This window comes from Plodia interpunctella, chromosome 5 (genome assembly GCF_027563975.2).
Source record: "Plodia interpunctella isolate USDA-ARS_2022_Savannah chromosome 5, ilPloInte3.2, whole genome shotgun sequence".
Taxonomy (NCBI): domain Eukaryota; kingdom Metazoa; phylum Arthropoda; class Insecta; order Lepidoptera; family Pyralidae; genus Plodia; species Plodia interpunctella.
In genome coordinates, this window is record NC_071298.1 from 8,788,009 (window position 1) to 8,809,148 (window position 21,140).

General features: G+C 34.7%; 2 protein-coding genes across 2 annotated transcripts; one reads left to right on the forward strand and one right to left on the reverse strand.

The window, feature by feature from the left end:
- Positions 1-402: 402 nt before the first annotated feature.
- obst-B (obstructor-B) lies at positions 403-8,640 on the reverse strand. The gene is made up of 6 exons (XM_053745649.1): positions 8,473-8,640; positions 4,402-4,564; positions 3,656-3,774; positions 1,594-1,794; positions 1,216-1,411; positions 403-611 (listed from the first exon to the last, which is right to left on the reverse strand). The coding sequence occupies exons 1-6, from the start codon at positions 8,513-8,515 to the stop codon at positions 446-448; spliced, it is 888 nt and encodes a 295-aa protein (XP_053601624.1). The 5' UTR covers positions 8,516-8,640; the 3' UTR covers positions 403-445.
- A 5,087-nt stretch (positions 8,641-13,727) lies between these two features.
- On the forward strand, positions 13,728-20,889 carry LOC128670256 (uncharacterized). Its single transcript, XM_053745773.2, has 7 exons — positions 13,728-13,859; positions 16,957-17,081; positions 17,318-17,627; positions 18,985-19,118; positions 19,679-19,812; positions 19,843-20,006; positions 20,353-20,889. Exons 1-7 carry the CDS (start codon positions 13,772-13,774, stop codon positions 20,427-20,429), a joined length of 1,032 nt encoding a protein of 343 aa, XP_053601748.1. The 5' UTR covers positions 13,728-13,771; the 3' UTR covers positions 20,430-20,889.
- Positions 20,890-21,140: the final 251 nt, after the last annotated feature.

Here is a 21,140-nt window from a genome sequence, read left to right on the forward strand (position 1 = left end):
CTATAAGAACAGTTAAATTGTTTTTACGCTAACCCGAAGAACACGCGAAAGGCCGAGAAAAATACGGATTACTCAAACATAAAAAAACTGCATACGACTAGTGTTCCATGTATACTGTCTACAAATAAGAGCACAAAATCATCTATGTAATTATTCGATGGCCAAAAATCGAAATCTAATGGAATACGACACCGGTTTCGGTAATCCATCTGTCTCAAACTTCAATTTTTATCGTATTCATAAAAATATTACTAAAGTCTTTTATATCCGAAAAATGTTTCTGGAAGCGTGGGATTGGACGGACATTCGAAAACTATGTGATGTACTTTCTGGTTAGCTGTTAGCAGTCGCATGCTTCGTCTTCGAAGTGGAATAAACAAAGACAAAAAAACAAAAACAAAATAAACTTATAAGAAATTTATTATTAACCTATCTACATAAATGCCTACTCCACGTCCTCGTCGACGACTGGCGCCGACTTGCCCTTGCCTGGGCGTTGTGGCTTGCGGCGCGACGGCTGTGAGCTGCCGGTGACCTTGGGCCGAGCTGTAGGGGGATTCTCTAGCGCGTCCAACTCAGCATCAGTCAGCTGGCCCTTGTACCAATCCGCGCTGGAAAATGATCAACTTAAATTAAGCAAATAGTTATTTAATTTCATGTTATCATGTATTTACATTGGTTTTCATACCATCTAGTAAAAGAGTCCAGAGATCCTATGAACTTCACTAGTATACTTCGGTTACCCGCAAAACGAGAAAAAGCGGTGATTATAAAGGCACCTAGTACCTACATACCTAGTTCCTATTAAAGTGCTATACCTATCACTTTATCAAAAACATTAAAAAGAAACAAAACTTGACGAGATTTTTTTTTCCATCTTTGCAGTTCTTACACATTTTCGTAATTTGGTTTAACTAGAGGTATCTGCGTTACCTCTGATGTGGTATTATCATTGATTGAAAATCATATTGTAGCCCTTCAGTACAGATTTTACCCGATAACTGCACAGCACATATACGAAAACGGACAGACCGAAGCGTATTTTATATTATATACAATACTAAGTACAATACTAATATCTTCCGGACCCACTCGCAGCACTTCTGGACATCATCGAAAGCCTGCCCCAGTCTGCATCTTGAGCGGCGATGGGTGTTGTCATTAATGCAGACGGAGAAGAACTATTAGTATTTTTATTCATCAGACCGTACACACCATTCAGGCACCTTCCTGGCCCACTCGCAGCGCTTCTGGACGTCATCGAAAGCCTGTCCAAGCTTGCAGCCTGACCGGCGAGGGGTGTTACCGTTGATGCAGACATAGAAGAACTGGCAGTCCTCAGGGTCCGCGTACCTAGGGTGTGTCTGACCAAATGTTTCGTTCACGGCCGGACAGTCGAATTTGAACACCTCTGAAAAAAATATATTAAGTAAATTGTATAAGTAAAATGCTACCACAATCATTAACCACTTTAATAAAGCTGCTGCTTGGGTACGTTCTCTATTATTCGTGATAAAAAATATTTGCATTGTAAATCTGCCAAAATTTTAACAGTTATCTTTATTGTTCTTTATTTTCTAGAGAATATCTTACCAGAAGCACCGCAGCCCTTCTTCTTGGCCTCATCAGGCCAGGTGCAGATGCCGGTCTTCTCGTTGTAGACCAGGCCGTCGGGGCACGTGATCATGTTGAACTTGCCGTCCACGCAGTAGTAGAATTTGCCGCACTCCTTCGGGTCCTCATGGGAGAAGTAGCCGTTCAGGCGCGGACAGTGGAGTGTCTTGATTGGGGTCTCTACAAAATATAAAAGTCTGCTCAGACAGGTACAATATCTTACATATTATTAAACAAAATCTTCTACCGCGACGATCTGTCTGTCTGTCAGCTCGCAATAAACTCATAAACTACAGTACAGATTTTTATGCTGTTCACTAATAGATAGTGCGATTCCTGAGGAAGATTTAGGTGTATAATTTATTGTTTTACTTGCGAGAAGTCGGAACGGGCGCCATCTATCAATCTAACTATTTTCCTTTACCTTTGCCGATGTCCTATAAACTAAGTGTTAACCATCAAGGTCGCACTTCCCTTGAGAATGGAAAGTTGTCTCGATGTTTTATAATCTGTGATTGTCACACGTGTTCCGGCACGTGACCTTTAGATGACAAACTGGTTTAAAAATAAATTTATCGATCACAGTTGTACAGCCAGCATGGTAAATCAGGATAAAAACTGACCTAAATTTATCGCAAATTAGCTGTACTCCAGGTCTTCCCACTTGTAATAAATTCGAGATAATAAATACCTTATGCGCTATTTCATCGGACACCTTTATAGATTGAATATCGCACACCCTCTCACACACACTCCATTAAAAATTTCGTATTCATAGTATTATTACGAAGTAGGAAAGCCATTTTAAATAAAAGCTTATCATCACATAAAAATACAAGCAGGATAACATAAAATACAATTGAGTGTACCAAGTATTCGAGTTATTGGAACGGTCGGTATATTTCTTTTCAAATCCGCATTTAAATCTTGAAAAATATTGTCACATTCAAATTCACAAGTTCTCTTGGAGATTTATCAACGACATTGTGATAAAATTACATACTCACTCACATAGGTACATCCGAACAACAATCGCGAATTGAATGGAGCTATATTTTGTAAGATAAAAATCTTTCATTGTTTCTTTAAATATTCAGAATATATTCAGAGTAATTTATGGAATATTTGCATATTTTATTTATCAGGAAGAAATAGTCACTATATTTTTGTGAAAGGATCACCGAACAGAATATCTCGAGTTTTGTATGTCATGTTGTAAATGGGAATTATTTTAGTAACGAATAAAAAATAATAATTACAAGATTGACCAAATCATCTAATGTTTTTATTGAACTATCAGATACTTTCTAGGACCATTGCTGACCATTGAAGAAGTTTTTATAACGTGCTAATCAGTGTTCATGATTAGCACCATGTATATTACTCGTAGTGTTGTACACATTTATAGAACCCCGAATAGGCCCTAGTTTTATGACCAATTTATTCTATTGACATTAAATAAAGGCTATCACGTTGATAAATCAGCTTTATAGATGCAATGTAAAAGCGGTAACGGTTAAGCGGTTTGAAAAATAGAGGTATTTGCAACGATTTCGACATTTTTTATATGTAAAGGTTACCATATGGTGGTGCTAGTAACGCACAGCAAACGATTCGATACAATACGATCATTCAAATTATAATGATGGCAAAGCCGGAAAGCGAAGAATGAGTCGACGTTAGATGGCTTAATGTTTTTAAGCCATCTAACGTCGGGAGAGACGAACGAGAGTGGAAGGGAATCAAAACAATCAAATATTCAGACTAGCTCTGGATAAGACTATGTTTAAGAACAGCTGAACATAACTTTAACAGAAGTTAAAGGAGTGTGGTCTGCTCTGGAATAGGATTACTTCATATCCGTGGATGTCATACGAGGTGATTAAGAGTCTTAACAGCTAATAAACAAAAATAGCATATCCAATGAGGGTTGCCATCAGGCAGGCGACCAATTGTAAAATCATACGAAAATATTTTCTTTCTTCTGGGCTTTTACGCGTCATAGCTCTGAATTAACTGGGAACCTGCGAAGATAACTTACGCAATTTGGGCCTTTGCGAGCAGTCGATATTGAAGGGCAGGTCACACTTCTCCTCCTCGGGGCTGTAGTCGTTGAACACCATGCCGTCTGGGCACAGTTTCTCGATGATCTCGCCATTTCTGTCCATTTTAAAAAATGAATGTGATCAAAACAAACTAAATAAGTATAATATCAAAACGAACCTAATTATCAATCTAATAACTTTTAAAAAATGTGCATAATAGACGTTTTGGAGATATTGCTACAATTAAAGGACAAATAGATGCTTAAAAAGTGATAAATATCATTTTTCCTCCTATTGATATAAATAAAAATACCTACGTACATTGAAATAATTCAGTGTCTACCTACATCAATAATGATAATAAAATCAAAGCGCATTTCCTACTTTTGAGCTCGTTTGACTTAGTAATCAAACTTGACAACATTCTCATAATAAGTACTAGATATCACCTTGACCTAGACTCTTTATTCGAATTTAATACAATACCTATATTAGCACTGACTTGTAGGTATTTGAAAGAAAATGGATAGTGAGGATTAAATTCTGATACAAATTGGAATTCAAAGTGATCACTCTTCAATGATCATAGTACTAGTCATGATGCGCGCGTGCGGACGTTCGCTTGTTTTGCGAAGAAGCCGTAATCAGGACAGGAGTTGGTGATCTCTACGTCGCGCTCAGCGTCTTGTACCACCCGCGCGACCTGGTCGGTTGACTGCTCTCCGCAGTTTAGTGACCTCACCTGCACTCGTAGTACTTGTCACACTGCTCAGCGTCCGCGAAGAAGCCATCATCAGGACAGGAGTTGGTTATCTCTGCGTCGCGCTCGGCATCCTGCGCCACTCGCGCGGGCTGGTTGGCTGGTTTCTTGCGAGGGGTCTTTGGTACTGCTGATGAAGCTAATACTGGAATGATAAATGATTTGTGATCAGCTATCATGAAAATTTTGGGGTTTTTGTACACTCACAATATTATATAGTCTATATATTATATGTCTAGATGCAGCAATAACAACGTTTAATTCATGCTTTTATTATTTTTTTCGCAACTATAACATAGTACAACGGTTCGTGGGCCAACGTCTACACTTGTTGACAGCTATTGTACTTATCTGTCTGTAACATTCTAAATTCAGGAAAGAATTTAGAGAAAGTTTTTCGCTAGAAGTTTTAAGACAAAAACTCTTAGTAAAATTGAAAATGAACAAACTGAAAGTGTAACCTTTGGCAGCCATCACGGCCACCTTTCGTCGCAGCATTGAGCCTTCAGGAAGTATTCGACCTAGCTCAATGCGAACAGGTAGTTTTAATGTGAGAACGGAAACTGCAGCCTGCATTCTTGGTTCTATAGTTATTTATTTTGTTATTATAATTAAAATTAATGAAAGTAATAAAATCAATGAACAGTTAAGCACAACTACCCATGAAATTCAACCATTAGATATATAATATCAAGCAGTAGATGCTATGTAAGTAATATAAAAAATACAGCAATAATAAATAGATCGCAATGACTTTGCTAAATCGAGTCTACGTTGCAGCGTAGACTCGATTTAGCTCAGCTCAGTTTAAAAAGTAAAAAATAACGCAGCGATTTCTAACTTTCTAATATTGTGCCTAAAATATTTATTGTCAAATAAGAACAGTTACTCGACTTTACCTCTCGATTTGAGGAAATTGTGTTCAGGATGCCGGCGGCGTTCGCACGGATACCGACCGCTGTTTGTATAAATAAATTAAATATTGGGTCCGAGCGTTCAATGACTTTAAATGAAGTGTACGTTGTTTGACGTGACGTGACAATGACAGTAAATTATCCATTTATATCCATCCTCATCATATATATCAGCCTATTTAATCGTTCCCACTACTGGAGCCATCCATAGGGATCCATCGTCATCCTTATTCATCCTAAGATGGCTATGGGTCATGACCCATCTCGCAGGCCTAATGTGGATTGGTAGATTTTAACGGCTGCAGTCACAACTTGAAAAACACGGCTTAACGTGCCTTTCGAAGCGAAGAACGGAGGAGTTCGGGTAAATCTACATTTTTCGTCACCCATCCAATAACCGGCCATAACGGAAGTGACTTAACCGCCAGTATCACAGACCGAGTTCGCTAACCATTCCGCAATCGAGTTCCTCCATAGTATATCCATACTACCCTTACTGACATTAGCAACGTGAAATTTTGTTTATTTATTTGTCCTTCTTTCTCGTTAAAACGGAGTATTTTTTTTTTGCGTGGACATAGTTGAAATAGTGGTGACACAAGCTCACAGATATTAGGACATACAAGCTACATTTTACAGCCGTTGGAACCGCGGGCAGTAGCTAGCTACTGTAGACATAAATATATCAGGTATACGAAGTTCGTAAATTAGAGATTACAATTTTTAAAATTTTAACAAAGACAAGAATGAGTTTTTCTATATGACTTTACATTAATTACTCTGTACTATAGTAATGTCAATTTTATGAATGATTGATTTTGGAAATGATACCTACCTCAAGCAAATTGACGGATTGTAATGACCGCGCAGCCGCAGCGGTCGAAACGCTCTGCGAGCCACCCTTGACCGTCTCGTCTACATCAACATTTTATACGAGTATCATGCAATTACATCTTATTATATATTTTTGTTATGAAATATTTTTTTGGGAAAATATTTCAAACTCTGTATCAATGTTGATTTCAAATTCTCAAAATTGATTGCGTACATATTGCCGTTTTAAAAATAAAAACAAATTAAATCATGTTTATTTCACATTGTTAAAATCCATACATTTGACATACATATTATTAAAGAAGAAAATCATAAAAAATAAAATAATTATAATACATGGAATAATATTATATATAGTTATATATTCAGGAAATATACGGGAGCGATACAAGAAAATACCGCGTCCGTGGTATAACTGGTTTATTTGTTAAATACCCTCTATATACATATAGCACAATTATATATATCTCCCATGAAGCATCTCCTTAAGGAAGAGGTCAGATCATCCACAATTGTTATGTGTTGATTCAGGGATTTCACCATATTAAGATATCACCATATTAAGGATTATGCGACCGACAGACTAATCAGAAGACATAATGAAATATAGATAAAAACCATTCATGCTATAGTAATACATTTTTGTACAGAGCCTGCAATGATTATTTGCGAAAATAAATTACGAGCAATAATTGTTAGCAAACACAAATAGCACTAACAGTTTTTGTCATTATTTTTTTAAGGTTTAGAAGTAATCAAGGAACTTATAATTTTATACTATAAACTTATAATTTATATTTCATAATGTATTAGATATTACGTTTGAAAAATATTCACCTAACTGCTTACAACATTTGAGTTAATTGTGACCACTTAACTGATGTATGTATTTATTGTAATTTTTATGTGTAAGGCAAATTGTATGTTTCCCAAATAAAATATAACAGATATATGTATTTTGAGGCTGATACGAGCGTGTGGCAAGAGTCTGATTTCTCTGTTACCTAACACGCGTCGCGCGCGGCTCTGTGCGGAACGAAACACGCGGTGACACAATATAGTTGATTCGGGACGATATTTGCTGACCTTCTCACTTGCTGACCTGACAGCAGCTGGTCAATTTTGTTTTACTATTCTAAATATGAGTAGGAGAATTATAGATTACGTTCCCATAAGAGAGAAGAGAAAGCTGTAAGTTTTAGATAACTATACACGTAACTGTTTTACTGAACGTAAGATTTTATAAATATAATTTCTCGATCAATTTCTAAGGACAAATAGTAAAACTAATGAATGCATCATCACACCTTTATCCTCAATATGCTGAATAAAATATTGTTTGAATAAATGTGTGTCAATTTACAATCCGACTATAATTATAAGGTTAAACTTTGGAATCGCAATTAAAACTAATCGAATAAACGCGTTGATATCTTTTCCATAAGCGAGCGTACCGTAGGATCAACATGTCAACAACATACAACCCGACATAAATTCACAGCAAGTTGACTCATGATACAACCACATAGAGTTCCCTGAATATGTTGAGGGGCTCACTTACATACATACATGTGATTCGTGCAAGTTTAGTTAACATTATAACGATCGATGTACTGAATTGCATTGCATACAAAACTGTAATAGTAGTTTTTATCGACCATTATTTGCTTGAAGGCCGGTGAAGGAAAACATCGTGAGGAAACCTGTATGTGATTTTCTACTTGTATGTGAAATGGAGAAGGCAACGGCAAACCACTTCATTAATAGTACTAAGAAAGTCGTTATGTGTGTTTCATTCCACGTAAAGACCTCAGCCATGACTTACGACTATGAAAAAGAATTTAAATTTTCGTAAATAATAATCCAAAATACTTATAAGTAAGTATTATAATTATGAAGTATATAATAAACTTTTGTATTCAAGGATGTTGCCATACTAAATAACTCGTAGGTTTACAATCGAGCTGACCTACTTGTTATTGACCTTTTCGTTGTTCAAATCTGGCATTTTAATTTACTTTCAGACCACAAACATTGTATATCTAAATAACTTTTCTTACAATGCCAATTTGGTTACAAAAAATCCTAGTAGGATGTGTGTATGTATGTTTGTTACTTTTTCACGCAAAATCTACTGGACCGATTGTTATGAAATTTAGTACACGGGTATAATATTACCTGGAATAACACATAGGGCACTTTTTATCGTAAAACTCCCACGAGAGTGAAGCCCCGGTGCTAGTATTGTAATATATGAATGAGATTATATATTTATCGCTGAAAGAAACTTATCAAAAGCACTCACCAGTTAAACATAAAAGCACGACTCCCACGCACCGGAACGCCATCTTGGATATACAGCACTATATGTCACTTAACTCTAACTTAAATGTCACAAGTGTGACTTTTCTAAGTTACAATATATTATACTTGAATGACGCCCGCTCCGCTCTCGACGGCGCACTGAGTTGACCACTTTTTGTCCACCACTCTTAGCTCCTCTGCGCTCCAGCGAAAGGTACCTTCGATATTCCCCTCTCGCTCGCTCTCACATAAATCAACATATAACCGCACTCTTCCCTCAGCAAGTCCTACTCAGATCCAGTTATAGTTGGACGTGGATTGCAAGAATATTAGACGTAGCTAAACCTGTATTAGGTGCAGTTTGCAAACGATCATTAATTAAAAACAATTGGAAGCAATCGGAAACTTGGCTTAAATGCAAAACTTCCTCTAATTATGGTGTAATTAAATTTAAAAACGAGATTTTTTTTAGTTTATCGTTGTTATGCAACAAATATGATATAACTAGTTTATCAGTTTGTTTAAGATTAATATTGTTTAAGATATTAATAGAAAAATAACTGCTTATTTTTCTATTAATTGTATTACAGCCTAATATGTTTGTATATAATTTACGTGATTCCCAAGACTGACCACAAAACTATTTAAAAATTTTATGCATTTTTCTACTAATATTGTAAAATTGATAAGTCACAACTCGTGCATATAGTTAAACAACGTCATCTAGATGTCGCGTGCAAATCTTCATTTCTTTTTCATAAGAGCATGTAGAAAGTAACATTGTATCCCCGAAACGAACCGTACTAACAGTGAAACGCATTGAAACTAGATCTTTACAGATGACGTCAATGTTTTATCTTAATGAATATTACAAGCTTTTAAATAAATAAGTATATAGGCACAAATCACGCAGATCGAGTTAGCCATATAAAGTAAGTTTGAGATTTATGTTATACGATACTAACTCAACGATACTATATTCTATAACACATAGATCCAAGTATCCATATATCCAAGACCCAGATCAATCTGAAAAAGATCAGTTTCCATTTTTCAGCACGATGAACATTAAGCCACATTAGATCGTTAAAACTTTTATGAAACTAACAATATATACAGAGGTATATATTGTTAGTTAGTGATATTGTGACATAGAAATGTATATATGAGGGTAACTAATATTAATATTAGTTCGGATGGAATCTTGCAACTTATTTTTGACGCAGGTATTTTCAATCGATTGTGTTGAAATTATGTATACACGCTTTGATGGCCATGTAATTATGAAATGCATGACATGATGGCGTATCGCCTGCATCGTCTTATATGTACATTATAGGGCATATTTATAATGAAGTTTTTATTATTTACATCTTCAATTTTCTCAAAGCTCTCAAGATATATTTCAATTCAATTGAAACCTTCGAAATCTAAAGAGTCTTTTTATTATAAAAATAGTATGAAAATAAGAGCACAAGCACAGTATATTCCCTGTATGTTTATTTAATTCTCCAGTGCAGATAACTGCATTCTCGAGTGATTTCATCAGGAGCGGCGGACGGCGAGAGAAATATGGCTATTTCACGATAAGCGTGGGCCTACAGAATTGTGGAGCAAAGTCAAGTGTAGAGGTAAGACTATAAAAATATCACTATATAAAATATTTGATGCAGTTTTTTAAATAGTGGTATTCTTGAGGAAGGTGTATAATTTACCCAAGCAAAGTCGGGATGTGCCGCTCTTTTACTTATAAGCAAAAAAGGCACTACTGTAAAATCTCGAAATGTTCGTCTCTCACTCTCTTTCTTCTGATCGCTTTTCTGGTTTAAATAAACTCATGGATCCTCCCGACAACTTTGCCACGTCACACATGATCTCTTAATTTTATTTAGTTGTTTTAAATTACCATTTAATATAAAAATTGACGTGAAAAAGTGCCTGTGCAGGTCTAATTTCTGAATAAATGATTTGAATTTGGTTATTTCTTTAGACATAAAGTATCGGAGCCCAGGATTCGCATGCACAGTATTTTTAATAACTATCAGATCATTCGCACCCATTTCCAATTATGTGTAATAAGCTGAGCTTTATACTCTCAATGATATATGACACTGCCATTCCGATACACGCAGCATCAAAGTCGCTATATTGTTCCCATTTTCATTTAGGCGCCTTTTATGGAGCCATGGGAATAATGAACAGGATAAGACAATAAAGGAAATAAATTGAATTTAGAAATAAAATAAAATGCATTTTGATTATTAAAATGTGTTTATAAATATATGTATTAAACATCGGCTTCCAAACAATGAATTAATATGTAGTTCTATTATTATAAACCCAAATAATATTATATTACACTACATGGTACCTTTCACCGTGCTCTTAAAAGCAACATTAATTGATATGTCACGATACTTGACAAAGAGCTGACGTCATAATAGCTCCACCTTTTAATTGAGATGCCATGAAATGATACCGCCTTCCATACATGGGCTTCTAGATGACTTTCATAAAAGGATGTGAGTAGGTACATTCAATAAATGTTAAATGAAATTTTGCTTGTCATCTGCTAGAAAAGAGCTGCCGGTTTCCAAACAGCTACATACATTTTTATTCTCTTTCAAATAAAAAATACTAAATCAAAATCGGTTCAGTCGTTTGACCGCTACTGTCGTCGGTTAAAAAACCTTCTAAATGACAATTTTGGGATTTTTAATAAGAACATGACTTGGGTTCGGGTTCACAGAAATATTTTTCAATATAGTCTTGGATCCCTCCACGTAAAATGGTATACTATGTAAATTTTTTACTCTTCCAATTAATGATGTGCTACTGTCAGAAAAATGCCAGGTTTACCAAAAACATTCCCAGTTTTCCTAGGACCTGAATGACAGACAACACAATGAATACGTTCCACATTATCATTCCCAGAGACGAAACTTGAAACGAACTTTCTCCGAAAATGCGAATTTACGAATACCTTTAGCTATCTAGCTACACAAATTTTTAGAAAATACAAATCTTCCTTCTTAGTTAGCTTAGCTTTAGTAGTATATAAGAAAATTACAGCCATTTTACCTGCGGCATTTATTTATTTCTTTTCGCTCATTACGGCGTTAAAATTTATTCACAGTCGATGCAATAATTTACCTTTTCGAAGGAAGACAGTTCCCGACACAAACTAATGGAACAGAGAGGTCCTAGCGGAAGGCGTTGGCGTCTCAGTAATTAAGAGGGATGGGCAAAATAAGTCCTATACGATGCGCACGCGCGTCCTGCGCCGGCGGCGAATGTGGTGATAATCTGGGTGTCGATTTTGATATATCGTTAAGCTATAAATCGTGCCTCAATATTTTTTAAATTGTAGTTTATATTTTATATTCGATTCTTTTAATCATTCAAGTAAGTTCAGTATAGCTGTACAGTTAATATCGATTCTTTTAATCTTGCCTGGTATTGAATGACAGTAGTAGGTACTTGCGTATTAACAAGATCTACTATTGAAATTTTTTTAAACACAATTTTGACTGAACGTCAGCAGAATCAACAACCTAACTGATCAATATATACAGAAGTGATCACCATAAATACAGGTAGGAAAATATTACTTTTATAAATTGAGATTAATTTACAAGCTATACATAAATTACATCGGGAAAAAAGAAACGACAAAATGCCCTGTTGTTCGATGAATTTTTATATACTGACTTATTTTTATATACTTACTTAATTGTGTAAAACTTCAACAATCTCTTTAGATATAAGTAGTAAGTTGTTATCATAAAGCCTGCGTTGTTAACGAGTGCAGAAACGCAGATAAGTTTTATAATAGAAAGATAATATTTTAAAACAATTTTTCTGTATGGCGGCGACGTCTATAGAAATAGATTTAAAAAATGACAGTACCATGGAATTTGTGGGTACTGTTGTACGAAGTACTTATTAAATCCACGGACAGACAAAATGACAACCAATGCACGTTCTTTTATAAACAAAATTATTAATATAACAGAATAGTTAAAACGTCGATCGCGCAAAATCGAGACACAATGGATAAACAAATGTTTGACCAGAGCATTTGCACCAGTTCGTAATGAACGCTAGTAGTAAAATTAGGTACCGTCGAATTTTGTAAATTAAAACGTTAATTTTTATTTGAAAGAAGGCTTTGAAGCATCACTACGGCGAATGCAACCTGGAACAGCGAAGATGAGATAGGTGCAACAAAATGCTCGATTTTCAATAATTAATACTTTTATGTAAAGAACCACAATACCCTAATACCCTAATTTATATATACCTATATTTATGTATACCCTAATTTTCTGCCTGAATGCGGAAACTGTCGGCTATTTAACAATAAGTATATTATACAGTAATAAATTTATTTCACAAACGCTTTATTAAATGAGCATAAAGAATTTAATCAAGATTCAAAGTTACCTTATGGCTCTCGCTTCGGGCAATCCATCATGATATCCACCGAGGGTTGAGATCTAGATGCGCATTTATGAAATGATACCCATTGAGACCGCGTCCGAATGACTGACAATGATGTATGTGAAATACTAAAAAGTTTCAATGCATATTTATGCGTAGTTTCCCTATTTTTAGTATTATTATTATTATTTATTCCATTATTTTAAAAGTTTTTTTTTGTTACGACATACATATACATACGGGTATAAACGAATAAAAATCAATCGTTTTTACCTCATTATATGTCACTTCGATCAGAAATATCAAACTTTGAATGTAAAAATCCTTATCGTGTATGTACCTATGCATTAGAAAATGTTGCGGTTATCATTTCATCTGCTGAAGTACAATCGCTTTCTCTCTCTCTTTCTTTTCTTTCTGTTTTCTTTAATGCGAATTGAGTAAACAAATAAAACATCTCTTTTTGCGATTAATTATAAGATCTATTCCTGACGAATACTAAAATAATACCTACGCTTACTATAAAATAAAATAAATCATATATCAACTTCAGTAGCCCTAACTTGATAGTCTTTTTTGTTATCTCCTTAAATGACATAGTTATAAAAATGTCCATTACTTTACGTATATCTAGACAAAGTTTTCTAAATTTAGGAAAAGATAACAATTACTAAAGCATAAAAACAGTCGTAAAAATTACTCATACTGTAGAGCGCCTTTTAGGCTCCCAACATCCAGGCCTAAACTAGATCCCACGTATTCTTAATACTTGTTTTCTTCGACCGAAGCTATATAAGCTAGCCTTTGCGACTATCCCTGACATTGCCCTGCAGAACGCTCGCTGCAAGGATTCTGCAATGATCAAGTTTATCTTACTAGGGTTGGTCTTTACAACGGCCGTACGCGCGGATCAAGATGTGAGTAAACGACAGAAAAAATTCTTATGTGAGTATTTTTTTATGTGTATGCCTATAATATTTTTTATTAAGATGTCAACAACCAAAACCTTCATATGGTAATAATTACATTTAGCTACAGCTATTCTTATTTATTTTAACATCGTTATATTCCTTTCAACACATTTATCATTTAAAGTTAAGTAAGTTCATAATAATTAGTAGCTAATTAAAATTTCGGGACGTTTATCACCAGAATAATATAATCTATTTTGTTAATTATTATGATTTTAACTTATTTATTTTCTGAAGATATTATTTCTATGTCTAAACATATTATATGCTACAGTTTTCAATACCATTTTACCATTACCTATGCTCAACCTATCTCAAAAAAAGAAAAAATAAAAGCCAAATTTTTTTCTAATTATTTATGCTTGTAGAAAAAATTAATTTACATCTTTATCTCTTACGGGAAAGACAGAGCCAGTCGTGTGACTCGAACGCCACGTTTGGAATTGTGATTCTGTAATAGTGACAGTTGCAAATTTTTATACCTAGTCAGAAACAAATATATTGGAATATACTTTAATAAAGGGTGACCCTAACATATTACTATACGAATACATCTCATGTTATGACATTCTAAACGCCCTTTGATAATAATACACATCGCCAAATATTGAGAAAATTGACAATATATTTCCGTAAATATTTGTCGTCCTTTCTCATCGCAACATCCAAATCATAACGCGTCGCAAGCATTTTAGCCTTTTTTGCATTATATTTGTAACAAGATAAGTACTTTGAAAAAAAAAACAATTCAATCTTTATTATTTACATTAAGAGTGTTGATAAAACCTAGGCTCCCATTAGCACAGTGTATTAAGACCGCCAGGTACTTACTCCTTCGTCTATTCAACTTTATTACCAACACACGTGAGTACAAACAAGTCCTGCAGGCTGTAGGGCACAGCGATCTCATAAACTTAGCCGTAATTATGGAACGACATAATTAAAATGTTGTAAATAAATTCTTCAGTTTACATCAGCGAGGAAATTGATCTGTCAATAGTAGGAGAGTAATTTAAAGTATGACGGATCGTAAATAGTATGTATATTATTTAATTGTTCACTGAGTTAATTCACACGTATGTCATTAATTTTAGTAGGTTTTTTTCTGTGAGCTACACTATCGAATTGGGTTGGCCTGTGACGATTTAACTTGTAAATAAATAAATAAAAAAAATCAAAATAATATATAAATATTAGTAAACTGTCAAGTTATTTGTATAAAGCCATATAAGGCGGTCTTAGGTGATGATTTTAAATTAAATGTAGGTAGATGTTATCTTGTACTATTTTTGTATGAATTTACGCTTGGAATTTTCTTTAGGAAATTCTTTCGACATTTCGGTTTAATTACACGTATCGTGTACAACTATCCTTGTAAAAACAAGGAGTGTAACGTTTTTAGGATAATTAACATTGAAAGCTATATTTACATCAGAGATATTTTTATGTATGCATAATAATTCTTCGCTTTTGTGATCTGAACTATAATCGAAATATTTTCAAAATGTTTTCACAAAGATTAGAAATCAACAAGTACAAATGAAAAAAATTGCATTCATAAAAACATGTTTAATTCCTACATTTCTATGGCTAGTGTAGAAATTGTAGTATGTTTATTGAATAATTTTGATAAAACAGTCAATATAGTATTAGAAAATGAATTTATATTTGATTCCACAAATGTAACATAACACCCTTAGTCGATTTAGTCCAGCGCCTATAAAATGCTCTGAGTCATCCTGATATTTCTGCTTTTTGCTGGAAGCTGCCTATCATATCATCATCCCACATGGTCATTATTGAGCCACTCACTGAGACCTGCATCCTTTATCTGATTATCGTGGAGTCCGTTTAATATACTTGTATTTTTATAACGACTTTACACGTGGAAGTCGAGAACCTTTCAAAAGAAAATTATTTAGTTAAAGAAATATTAATGTCAAGATGAAAATTAGTGTCGACTATCTTTCTAATTTTCAACCCATATAATATTAAGCCTAAAATATATACATAAATAGAAGCGTAAGTCGGATAAGTGTAGATTTGAAGAAAACCAGTTAAATAGGCAATAGTTATGTCCTGGAATATATAATGTTACTCAAAATATATCTACGGCTTTGTAATAACTGCGTCTACTTTCAATCGCCTCACCTCTGGTATATTATGATGAAATAATTCGGTTATTTTTGTCAATTCAAGGAAACAATAAAAATAAGTGACTCCGTAAACACATATGTGCATAAACCACATTCAGGATTATACAGGAAGTCATCGAAAATAATTATTTAACTGCTGTAGCTTGGCGGAGGTGTTGGCAATAAGGATTTATATGTTTGCGTAAGTAATTGCAAGATCAAGTGCGTGGAGTGCTATATTTTTAAGGTTCTCAATAAATATTATAGCATCCTGTAGTCACATAATGAACTTATACATTATACACACGTAAACATAGGATAAAAGATGGCCTAAAAAAATAATACTTACTTGTGTAATCATAATGCCGATAACTTCAGAATATCTAAACATTTTTTCTGTTTATCGAGTTTGTCATCCTTAACACTAGAGTGAATTTTGAAATTAAACTTCTTCGGTCCAAGACCAAGATATTTACTATATGGAAAATTGTAGAAATATGGAAATTTATTATATAATCTTAATGCCAAAAATATCATTATTATCATTATTGATAACGTCAGATACGACAGGGTTTTCCTTGTAAGGTTTAGAACACTAAAGGTTTGCATTCTCAGTGACCCTCGGTCATTGAACTTCTTCGAGAGATTTATAGCATCCTCCTCTACATACATCACAGCTTGTCTTTTTGTCTGTCCGTTGAAAGCCAACACTGCCGGATGAGTGTGTATTTGTATTCACATGTCAGGGCTCGCTTGTGGACGATGAGTTACGATCCTTGTTATGTCTAGTATACACGGTGGAACCTAAAAGAGACCTCGGGCATGAACACGAAGTTGTTTCTAATTTTATCGTTTAAATGCACGATTGTAATTAACTAAATCATGATGGGTAGTAAACTTGGATCTCTCTAAGGTTAATTGCTGATGTTCTTACAGTTTACGACGAAGGCGGCCGCATGGTGAATATATTCAGCAATCCGTACCTCCAAAACTTTTTCCTCAACGCTGGAAACTTGCCGCTCTTCTGGAATTTCTTGAATCCCTTCTTCAACTATCTCAGAGTGAGTTGGTATACTAAGAAAAATATTTTTTCAGACTAAATTTGGTATACTAATTATTTTCCCTGTGTTCTTCTCCATACATATACACATACATAGAAGTATTTATTCTAAGTTTCGGGAAGATTAGAATAGGCGTGAAAAGGTAACAAATAAAAATACATTAATTGTAATTAAAACTAGTTAAATAATTTATTATTTTTTGATGAAATTTTTAAAAAACAAATTGTCAATTGCAGCCGATATCAATCAGCGGTACATCAGCATGCTTCATGATCCCGGTGTCCGAGCAAGTGGTCCAGGACATCGCCAACGACCCCGTCTACGAAAACAGCCTCGTCTTACCCCAGAAGCAGCCGGTCATTGAACCCAACCCCCTATGCGCCGGAAAACGGGGGTCATTCTCATCTCCTAAGTCTTGCAGCGCCTTTTTGAACTGCTGGGACGGTTGGGCGTTCGAACAGCAATGCCCTGAAGGCCTCATGTTCTCAGGAGCGGGGTACTGTGACTACTCGGATAATGTGGATTGTAAAAACAGGTTTAAACCAGGTAAGCACTTAATCATCTGGTTAGGGCTGTTTGCCACTTAATTGGCCAGTTAAGTGATGTCAGTGGCATTTATCAAGTTAGTTTATCCCGTCTAAAATTAACTTTCGGACAAATAGGCCGACGCTGTCAGAACATAATTACATCAAGTAATGTTAGTTTATGTTAAGTAAGACGTTTTATTCTTTCATATAGGAATGCGACCCATGTGTTTCATTATACAAACGTTACTTGTAATATATGCTGAATGTTATTTTAATTACTTTAATTTAAATGCATTCTTTTCTGTATTAAGTATGTGATATATTTTTAAACCTAACATAAACGTAAAATTTTCAATTCTTGTTTCAGTTTTTAATCTATTCGTTTAATAATTTACACATCTATCCATATTATAAAATTATAAGTGGGCTATATCTGTATATAGGTACATACTCTTTGTGGGAAGACAAAACATATTTTTGAGAATTTCTCTCTGTCTTTCTGACAGACAAAGACAGTTGCGCGCAAATACTCGTATGATGCGATTTTCGCAGTTGTATAGCGAAAGGTCCAATTTAAAATCTAGTATAGGGTATATCGCGATACGTTACTTAGAACCCGAGATATTGGCAATAATAATTAATGGGCGGAAACATGAAGAAAGTGCGAGCGAAGACGAGGGTAAAATCTAGTTTAAGATTAATTTAGGATAACACGCATTACTTTAACATGGTAATGCCAAATGATGTCTCACTTTTCTTATTCTATCTATACAAGCCTGATGCTAATAACATTATGTAAGTTAAGTGGTGTATATAGAAAGGTGTTGGGTGGAAATGTCAAGTGGATATTATGCTAAATATCGTAAAGTTCCATCGCGTCAGCTCGTTGCATAACTGAGGATGTGAGTGACCTTTTGTTTGTTTATACCCCATAAAAATGTTATAAGAAGTTTAATTTTTCTTTTCTCGGTAACCTATGTGTTAGTCAGAAACTTGGACATCATACTTTCAAAGTATTAATAGTAATATTAAATAAATAAATATATTAGGATAAATTACACAGATTGAGCTAGCCCCAAAGTAAGTTCGAGACTTGTGTTATGGGATACTAAAACAACGATATTTTATAACAAATACATATATATACATAAAAATGCAAAACCCGGGCCAATCAGAAAAATATCGTTTTCCATCATGACCCGACCGGGGATCGAACCTCTCGGTCTTTACCATTGTGCCACCGAGGTCGTCAAAATATTATTCCATCCATACAATCTTTTATGCCAACCCAAATTCTATTAATCTACTGTTGCAATCACCATGAATGGTGAATGTATTATTATTCTTGTTGATCATTTTAAATTTTTCCTTTCAAGTGCCGTCACCACCTGCAATCTGCAAACAAGACTTCCAGACGTTCAGAAACAAGGAGAACTGCAATGAATTCTTTGTGTGCGTCGGGAGGCAGCCTGTGAAGTTCCAGTGCCCTGCCGACTTGGCTTACAATGAGGTACATTTAGTTCAGTTATTGTATTTGATGACATCGGTGACGCAGTGGTAAAGTGCTTGCCTCTGAACCGAGAAGTCCCGGGTTCGATCCCCGGCCGGGTCATGATGGAAAATGATCTTTTTCTTATTGGCTCGGGTCTTGGATGTTTATCTATATATGTATTTGTTATAAAATATAGTATCGTTGAGTTCAATATGAGTATCCCATAACACAAGTTTAGAACTTACTTTGGGGCTTGCTCAATCTGTGTGATTTGTCCTAATATATTTATTTATTTATTTACTAACCTCTTAACCACCAACCGGTGCATTTGTACCGCTCTCCTCCACACCATTTTCACCTCCTTCATACCTAACTTACCATACTTTAAACTTTATTTTCCGGTGATTTTTATTTTCCACTCAAATTATGAACTACCAAATTATGCGACAAGACGATGAGTTGTGTTGGCGAAATTGAATGATATGTTAGTTTACATAATATATTTCATTTTAAAATACAATTCAAACCAATAATCTTAATTATGTTTCTTGTAAAAAAAATAAAATTTCATCTTTCAGACCCTTGGAATATGCGACTACAGGGACCAGGTCAACTGCGCACCGGCGCTGCCCGACGCGCCGTCGTCGCCGCAAGCCGGGGCAGCCCCTCCAGTCCCAGCGTTCCCCCCTCCGTTAGCCCCAGCCCCCAGTGACCCAGCACCCAGTCCCCCAGCACCCAGTCCCCCAGCACCCAGTCCCCCACTCAACCGCCCTGCCCCAATAAACTTCTACCCCACAGCAGCACCTGCCACCGCGCCCCCCGCTTCACCACTGTTCCCTTCACTGGCACCTAAACCTTATTACGGCAGCGACTTCATTTTCTCCAATTCCATTATCAAGCAAGAAAGTAAGTACATTTTGTCACCAATTTAAATTGACCTTTTGAATCTTTAGTAGATTTTGATGACTTTCACGAGCGGAAATTGCTATTTTTCTAAATGGATCCTTCGCATTGAATAAGTGTTTTCATTGTCAAACTAAAAATTAAAGAAAGTTCTATTGCAGCAATATATATTTTTTTATTTCTTCATAAATTGATTTCTAACATTTTAGCACTTATTCTTAATATTTTGTTCTTCGAAGTAATTTCTTTAGTATTCACAGTTAGAAGAGAGCTTTACATTATCTATTAATCTTTCTTTTTTTCATCTCTCCCTTTCTTTCTCTAAATAATACTTCATACATATTTGCAGGCTTGTTGGCGGGTCACAGGGCGGCGTCTCGCGAAGATGCTATCAAACAACTACTATCTTCAATAGCTATAAAGTGATAATAGATCCTCTCTCCTTTTGTAGTAATGCTTAATCAAATACTCTAATAATTACTGATAAGAAACGAACTTCAATTTTGATCTCTCTGAAATTAGCGCTAGGTTACAGACGATAACAATGCAGCGCTATGTGCTAATTTCTTATAAAAAATCTAATAAATTTAGCAATGAAAACACTGGCTGGATTTCAATATGATTTCACTAGCTCTTTAAAAAAAAAAAAGAAAAGCGCATTTAACGAGTTTTACCCACATGTAGGAATGGCTCAATGACTATGTCTTTAATAAACAATACTTTAGTTATTATAAAAAATACAATATACTTGAAAGACTGGACTTGCACATTATGTTTATCTTTATGCAATATTCTTATCATTTTTGAATTAGAAAGTGATATCCTACGTATTTATTTTATCTTGTGAATCATATTCTTAATATAAAATATATAATAAACGTAACTATGTGCCGTCTTTTATTTTTTGAATTATTATTTTTTTTAAAGTTGTATTTAATATTAAAGTAAATCGGCTACGTGGATTGTTATTTTAATTTTCCTACAGGATCCCCCTGTGGATGAAATGTCTATAAGATGTTAACCCGGGATTCCGAGGAATTTTTGATTCATAATTAGTTTTTCAATTATCCTACAGGAACCTGACCATTTACCGGGATAAAATATATCTAATTTTCCTACAGGACCCTCCTCTTTTTC